The following is an 8,607-nucleotide window of genomic DNA, read 5'->3' as shown; positions in this document are numbered from 1 at the left end:
TACAACACAAGCAAAAGTAGATCCATTCTACTAAGCATATCACGAAAGGAAAATGGGTACGCTACGCACTAGCATGTATACCATATTTAGTCAAGATAATATGCAAGCATAGAATCATGGATCATTACTATTAGACACACACGTAACATAGAAGAGTGTGTCAAATATTGGAAGTAGTCATACCTCATCGCGTATGCGCATCATGTTTATTGTTGATCAACACCATAACAACAATGACATGTTCAAATATGCTTCTCATGTTTATTGACGATCAACACCATAATAATAGCAATGTCTCCATAGTATCTACAAGTGCGGGGATAAAATGTTGTGATGCTGGTGTGCTAGCACCATGGTCGCAACGAGAGGAAGAACGACAGTGGCTTGGGCGTCCATAACCTTAGAGAGGGACTCTAAGGCGGCAGTGGCAAAAAGCACTCGAGACCTTTCATATATATATATATATATATATATATATATATATATATATATATATATATATATATATATATATATATATATATATATATATATATATATATATATATATATCCATGCTAATAAGCTTTTACATTAAAGCTTCATTAACATCCTTACAAATAACGATGGACTCTTGGACATATAATTAATAAATATAATTGATTTTTGGATATATATGATTAATAAAGGTGGTTGACATTTGGGCATATAATCAACAAATATAATGGTATGCTATTAAGGAAGTAACTTATGATGAAGTAGCCTAAGAGGGTGTTTGAATACACTAGAGCTAATAGTTAGTGGTTTAAATTAGTTGAGACATACAAACATCCTAGCTAATAGTCCATCTATTAATTATTTTTAGTAAATTAATTAATAGTTAGGTAGCTATTTTTTAGCTAGCTAATTTCACTAACAGTTTTTAGCCAAACTAACTATTAGTTCTAGTGCATTAAAATACCCCTAAACTGACTCGACACTGAACTAATTCACAGCTACTTTTCATTTATTGTTGCTGTTCTTTTAGGTCTATTGTTGCTGATGGAGCAGTTTTGCTTATTGTGGTGCGTCCAAAACTCCAAATTAAGATGGCAAAGTGGAATTGCAGTCCACTGCCTTCAACAGCAAAGAGACCAACTACACGAACCTTGAACTTTGCACACCTGGAGACGTATGCAGCTACGGCGGGCGAGCTGAAGCGAAGTGGAACGGCTGAAGCCCTGCACGGCAGACAGGCGCGAGCCCATGTCTTTTTTTTGTCAACGGAAACGGAGGGTATATTAAGGATTAGTTTGACAAACATTTTTCCAAGGGAAAGGAAAATGGAAATCCCTTTTAAAAATGTGGCTGCCAAACTAGCTCTAATTAACATGGATTCCTATACAGTCTGGCGAATGTTACAGACGGGTGTTACACTACTACAGTCACACCTCGCGGTCTTGCCATTTTGACGATGCTCCCTCATGCGGAAACGTCACCTATGTACAGAGGACATCCTGCCTGCTGCTGTCGGCAATCAGGAGGAAGAGGACGACGGGCATGCTCGGTCACTTCAACTTCATGCCTCCGGCGACTCGCACAGGGCAAGAGGAGGCGACGACCCTGTCAACCCGTGATACCAACAAGGATCGTCGTGTGTGCTGTCTAATTACTTAGCTAGCGGAGGAGGTCGTCAGAAGTCTATGATGGGCTCGCCGATGGTGAGGTTGCGCTCCACCGTCCACGGCAGGTCGAAGAGCTTGGCCGTGATGAACTTGAAGATCTTGTTCACGTTGATGTTGTGCGTCGCGCTCGAGAAGAAGAGGGTCGCCTTCATCGCTCTTGCGTATGCTCTGGCCTGTTAGGAACACAGATCACTTTTAGCAATCAACGCGCACAGATTGTTTCCGATAGGAATGGAACTTCACAACACTCCGCTGTGCAGCAGCAGTGCTGTAGTGCAAGCAACAACTCTAGCCTACCGTTCCAAAAAAAACATTTTAACCTAAATGCAAAGGCTAAACTGGTCTTTCCGGGTCGTTCGGCAATGGCCCACGTCTGATTTGTGCCTAGTGTGGGGTTGACTCGTGCCACCCTATCGAACCCGTCTGATCGAGTTTTTTTGGATTGGATCGATTTTTTTTACTTTGGCGTCAGGTTTTGGATTAAAAATCCTAGAGCGTACCTAGCCATGGATTGTTGCGGGTAAAAAACTATGGCTTATGCCTGTCCATAGTATTGGTCGGGTCAGGTTTTTTTCAGGCGGTTGCCAAATAAGGGCCTGTTTGGTCCCATCATCTAAAGTAAAGTGACTAGAGCTTAGTCACTTTAGAAGTTAAAGATCTAAACAGAAAGGGCTAAAATGACTAAAATGATACTTTTTACCATTTAATTACGGTTAGCTCTTTATGTTTGAATATTTAGTTCCTAAAGTGACTATTTTAGTCACTTTGTTTTAGCTAATGGTATCAAAACAAGTCCTAAGAGGGCGGTTTGAATTCTCTAGAGCTAATAGCTAGCTGCTAAAATTAACTGGAGATATCAAAACGATCTAATAATAGTTCAGCTATTAGGTACTTTTAGCAAATTTGCTAATAGTTAGAGCATCTCCAATGGGAGTCTTAAATGAGGTCCTATTTTGAAATATAAGACCCCAACACCAAAAACCTGCTCCAACAAAGGTCATATTTCACAAAAATTCATCAAACAATTATAGAACCCGGTATCTCAGGTCCTAAACCCTAAACACTAAAACCCTAAACAAGTCCTAAGAGGGCCGTTTGAATTCTCTAGAGCTAATAACTAGCTGCTAAAATTAACTGGAGATATCAAAACAATCTAGCAATAGTTCAGCTATTAGGTACTTTTAGCAAATTTGCTAATAGTTAGAGCATCTCCAATGGGAGTTTAAATGAGGTCCTATTTTGAAATATAAGACCCTGACACCAAAAACATGCTCCGACAGAGGTCATATTTCAAAAAAATTCATCAAACAATTATAGAACCCGGTATCTCAGGTCCTAAATATAGGACTCCATATGCTAGAGCCCTATCCTCATTTAATACACTAATCTAATCTTTTATTTTCTAAATAACATGATCTATTTTCTAATAACATGATCTAAGACTTAATTGTTAGAGCTGTAAATGTTTTTATGGTCCTAAACATTTTAAATCATGTCCTATTTTGATTTTTAGGACTCAAATATAGGATTTTTTTGTTAGAGATGCTCTTAACTAGTTATTTATTAGCTCGCTAATTTCACTAGCAACTTCTTAGTCAACTAACTATTAACTTTAGTACAACCTTCCTTACTCTTATCAGACAGATGCAACGTAGCTGTCGATTCTTTTTAGCATGTCTGGTACACTTCCTGTAGACCAAGGCCCACAAACAACATTGACGTACACTCCAATCCCGAGTGCGCACTTGGCAAATGGACAAAGAAAATGGAGACCTGACCATGCATGCTCAATTGCCAAGTTTTTTTTCTAACATAACACACTTGACCACTTCAGTTTTCGCCTATCTACATAAGACGTTGTTTGGGCCTACAACTACTACTCTCCTTCACTATTGCTCCGATCAACACCAAGGCCCACTTGCTTCAATGTGCAGGTGAGTACTCTTTGCTCAGAGCAGTCTTTACTTGTCTACTGTACTCAATTCAAGTTCTGCTTTGGGTTCTACAATGCTGTCGCTTGTCGGTCCCTGTCACAATAGCACCCAACCTACACCGAGTTTGTGGATGTAGAGCATCTCCAAAAGCTCCCCAGAAGTCTCCCCTAAATCTATTTTTTTGGGAAAAACACAAAAACATGTCTCCAACAGTTCCCCTAAAACGCTCCCAACTTTTTCATAGCCCTTAAAACTCCCTCATTTGTAGCTACGAATGAGGGGTTTTTTGGGCTCCCCAGAAACAAACTGCCGTTTTAAGGGATCTGTTGGAGAAAGAATTAAAATCTACCCCCACTTATTATTTAGATGTCCCTTAAAACTGATTTTGAGGAGTAGTTTTATGGAGAGCTCTTGGAGATGCTCTAATCACACTAGAAATCTAGGGTTCGTGGCTGTGGGCCATGGAAAGAAGCCTAAAATGTTTCACCTAGAAAGACTCAAGAGCAGTTGCCTAGTAACGTGTTATGGTAGTTTCATATATCTCAGGCCTTTGTTCAACTGCACAGTTTCAGATGAAACAGGCATGTGCAACCACTGCTCCCCTCGTCACAACCAAGGCAATTTCTCATCTTTCTATCATTCTATGCCAGCGCCAGATAAACTACATCGGAGGAGACGCTGAAGACCCCACATCATCCAAGAAACAAAGCTACCGAGAATAAAATTTCGATCAGAATAAACCAGTATTTAAAATGCACTGCTCACCTGGTTAACAATGGTCCATTGCATTTCAAGAGGAAGCTGGGCAAAGTCATCGAACTTTGTCCCGATTAGGATTGGAATAGCCGTCTGCCAGAAGGGGGTAAAATTAAAGGACTTCTCAGTAACAATGTCAAGCTCGAAGCACAATGCACTCTAGTACTATTCATATTCAGTACCGCTAAAAGCGGTTCGAGCAAATCTGAGTTATCAAATTGTTCCAAACAGTTATTTGCAGGAGAGTGAGCGGCAGCCCATCTGCTACTGACTGTTTGCAGCAATTTCTAATAGTTTTTCCATATGTTCAGTGAGCACGAAATGTTCAACTATGACATCAGAGGCTACAAAAAAATGCAATGAACACGAAATGCACACCAACCTTATTCCATTTCCTCGCCCTCTCGTACCAATCTACGATGCTGCATCAACCAAACGAAAACCAGTAATGAGCACGAAATAAGAATTTGTTATGAGATTCTGGATTTCAGTTGTTTGGAACCGATCTAAACACTAACTTATTAAGCGTGCAGCGGCTCGTGAGATCGAACATGTACAGGATCGCCACGGCGTCCTTGCACGCGATTGGGATGTGGTCGACGGACTGGTGGTCTCCTGCATCCATTTCACAGGCGAATGGAGATGGAATCGTCAAAAAAGGCTGGGGATCTGGCATCTGAGCCAGAGCAACTAGGGAACAGAATTGCTGGTTTTATGGTTCCTGAAGGTTACCTGCCACATCCCAGATGCTGTAGGCAATCTTAGCTCCCCTGACGGCCATCATCTTGTCCATGAGATTCAGGCCCGTCATCTGCAAGCCGTTCTGGTCCTCCCCGTCATCTCCCACATACTTAACCTGCAGATGAACGAACATCCAACGAGAAGATTAAACTTACAGTGACGAACTGACGATGCATTGACGGTTTCTCTTGCTCAGATTTGCACGGTCGCCAAGGAATTGTGCGATGACAGGAAGGAAGAACGAAATATATAGTAGTTGTATGTAGGCAATAAAGTCTAGTGGTTCTGTTGAGTTGAACCGAACCAAACCAAATCCATCGTCAAGATTACACAGCAAGGCATTAAGACAAGTCAGCAGCATCAACGACAAGACGACGACGAAGGAAGACGCGTCAAGGGTACAGTAAAGAGCATATATATCCGGATTAAGTTATTACTAACACAGTAACAGTAGGTAGAATCATGGCGATTAATTATATGGAGATTAATTATGGATGAGAAGAGAACGAGAGCGGCGAGAGGTCAATCGAGTGATGATTACCATGAAGCTGGTCTTGCCAATCTGGCAGTCGCCGAGCAGGCTGACCTTGAGGCTGACGACGTTGTCAACGTCGTCGGCCGCGTCGCGAGGGGCCGCGGCTTCGGCGTCGGCGGCGCAGTCGTCGTCCCTGTCGACCGGTGACAGCACGGGACCGGCGTTGGCTCCGGCGGGCGGGCCAAGGCGGAGGTACCGGCGGCGGGCGGCGCCACCGCCCCCGCCGCCGCAGGAGGAGCAGGCGAGCAGCTGGTCGCGCACGACGCCGAGCACCCTGGTGACGACGGCGAGGCGGAGCAGGCGCGCCCAGCGCAGGTCGACCCGAGCCCCTGCCGCCGGCTTGCGCCGCCGTGGCCCGGCGCAGAGCTGCGCGACCGCGGCCACGTTCACGGCCGCCGCCGCCGCCGTGGTGGTGGTGGTCATGGCGGCGCGGTCGTCGTCGTCGTCACGGCGCGGCCGCCGCCCATGCACCACAGGCGCCGTGCAGAGGGCCTTGGCTGCGAGGAAGGTGGTAGAAGCGGCGGAACGGGCTGGAGAGAGACAGAGAGAGAGGGGAAGGTCCGAAGGTGAGCCGGAGTAGCGGCCTCCCCGGCGCGGCGTATAAGCGGAGGCGGGCGGGCCAAAATAGGGTCGTGATCGTGGCCCCGCGACGCTTTTTGCTGGCCTTGCGCTTGCTTCTCCTCCTTATAGCGGAGGCGCCATAGACGGCATGCGCACGCCTTTCTCGAGCTGGGCGTGGCCGTAGGCAGGCGCGGCTACCTAGACCGGCCGCCGTGGGAGTGGAGTCGGGAGAAGGAAGCCAGCGGCTCGGCTCGGCTCGACTCGCGAATCGCGATGCGCGCGCGCGGAAAAGGTACGGATAGATGCTATAGTTGTGGATAGGAGGACGAGCGGACCGGCCTTTGTGCCGTGCTGCCGCAGTGGATGTCACACTAGGTCGCTTTTTATTTTAGTTTTTTTAAAAACAGATTTTTGTTAGAATTAAGTCCATTTGTTAGAATCATTTGTATATGGATGTATCAGGTAAGTATACCTCGTTTCTATAAACTTCTCTTTGTGGAACTTAACAAAAATGTCCACGAGACACTTTAACATTTCTATTGCACTGTTTGCTTATGTCTGATTATATAATCAAACTCACGTCTAAAATCAAAATCCTTTCTATCATATTTTCTAGTGGCATGTTGAAAAAGTCACTTCTCTATGATAATATATATATGAGTATCTTGGGGAATCTAGAGTGAAATTGATGGGGTGCAATTACTTTCTGTGTGCATAAGGTAATGGAGGCACATATAAGGTAAAAAATGCTCATTATAACTAGTTTTTTTATTTTTTTAGATGGATTGGTGCGTCTGGATTAAAGCCGTTTGGACTGCTGCAGCTGCAATCTATAGATAAAATACTGTAGAAAAAACAGAAGCTAGTGGATTAAAGCCACAGCGAACAGGCTGATTCGCTTATCATCTCGGCACCATAAGGTCGGCTTCAGCAGCTTACTAGCTCATTCTATCTCCCATCTTATATCTTATTTTCAAACTTCACTTTGTGAACGATGCGGTCTATAGTGCAAAATAAGGGTAAAAAAAGTATTTAAAAAATAAGGATATAAACGAATTTAATGATACTAGGGATCCTAAAATATAATAAAAGTATTTAAAAAACAAGGATGAAAAAACTTCAGTCAACCTTGAACCTTGGGGGTGGTGGTCTACTACCGGGTATGGGGTAGCAGTAGCACGCGTGTGGGGGTAGTGGGATGGCCGGGCTGGTTAGTGGTGGTAGTGGCACTGGCACGGTTGTCCCGCGCGTGGCTGCCACCGGCGGGTGTTTGCGTTCGCGCTTTGGCTCTCTGATGGTGGCGTGGACCGTGTTGGATGTCCCGGTCTGGACTGGAAAAAATGTCTCGCGCCGTTGCTTCCACAGTTCCACCTACTAGAGAATGGGTATCGTGACCAAACCCATTCTCGAGTGAGTGAGACAGGAGTACATGAGCAATAGCACGTTCCTGGAAGAACAGTCGCATCACGTCGATCCGAGGCCGAGGCCACCGCAAAGATCTGGATGGCTGCCGGTATCGATCGGTTATAATTAAAGCAGCCGGCCACTGCATCCAGCTGCCGACTGCCACGCCCGGACAGCCGCTTGGCAGGTGAATCTTGTACGGGCGCGCGGGGATCCACGCGAACGTGCCGCCGATCTCATCTGCCGGTACACTATTCTGGATCAGCAACGACGCGAGCAGTCACAGTCCATGGGGCTACGGTCGCGGGGCGCATGTGAATGCCGTGTGCACGCGATGCCAGCGGCGGAGGCGGGACCGAGGGTGCGTGCGAGTGCGACCGCGCGCACGGATGGATGGACCTCTTCACTCGGCCGCCGCCGGGGCGTGCTGGGCACTCTGGGCTGCTGCTTGGCTGCTTCGTGAGTCGTTGCTGATGGTGACGGTCGTCGTCCCCGGTGGACGGTCCTGAAGCCGTCTCGGCGCGCTTTTTCGCGGTAGTGCTTACGGTGTGTTTGGTTTGACTTTTGGCTTTGGCTTTTATCTCCCTAAAAGTTAAAAGCCAACCAAAGAGCTGGATACAGGAAGTAGCTTTTTCTAAAAGCTGACTTTCTCGTAGTGCAAATTTGAAAACACATCTGGACCTGCTTTTAGTGGCTTTTCGGATGCAACTGTGAAAACATATATCGAAGAATTTTTAACGACTTTTAGTTGTTTCCACCAAATGGTTTTTAGCTTTTTATCAGCTTACAGCCTACAGCAGTTTTTTCCACAGCTCACAGCCCACAGCAACTTTTTCTACAGCCACAGCCCAACCAAACAGACCCTTAGTATGTATGTATGCGCTCCCAATTTGACATGTTCGTGGTGGTTCCTCGTAGTACAAGTAGCTATCACTAGCAACGCATCTCATGCTCAAAACATCTGAGATATTAATTAGTAAATTGGTACATGTTGCGCTAAGATACTATTGGAAGGTGATTGACTAATTCAGAT

The 8,607-nt window shown here is 45.3% G+C and overlaps 1 protein-coding gene across 1 annotated transcript; it reads right to left on the bottom strand.

Annotated features, from left to right (window-relative positions):
- Positions 1-1,229: 1,229 nt before the first annotated feature.
- Positions 1,230-6,467, bottom strand: LOC103633240 (septum-promoting GTP-binding protein 1). The gene is made up of 6 exons (XM_008654936.4): positions 5,616-6,467; positions 5,066-5,189; positions 4,852-4,948; positions 4,716-4,755; positions 4,343-4,426; positions 1,230-1,816 (listed from the first exon to the last, which is right to left on the bottom strand). The coding sequence occupies exons 1-6, from the start codon at positions 6,030-6,032 to the stop codon at positions 1,652-1,654; spliced, it is 927 nt and encodes a 308-aa protein (XP_008653158.1). The 5' UTR covers positions 6,033-6,467; the 3' UTR covers positions 1,230-1,651.
- Positions 6,468-8,607: the final 2,140 nt, after the last annotated feature.

The sequence above is a fragment of the Zea mays genome, chromosome 7, assembly GCF_902167145.1.
Source record: "Zea mays cultivar B73 chromosome 7, Zm-B73-REFERENCE-NAM-5.0, whole genome shotgun sequence".
Lineage (NCBI taxonomy): Eukaryota > Viridiplantae > Streptophyta > Magnoliopsida > Poales > Poaceae > Zea > Zea mays.
Note: the sequence above shows the minus strand (reverse complement) of the source record. Positions and strands in the feature narration are given on the sequence as shown.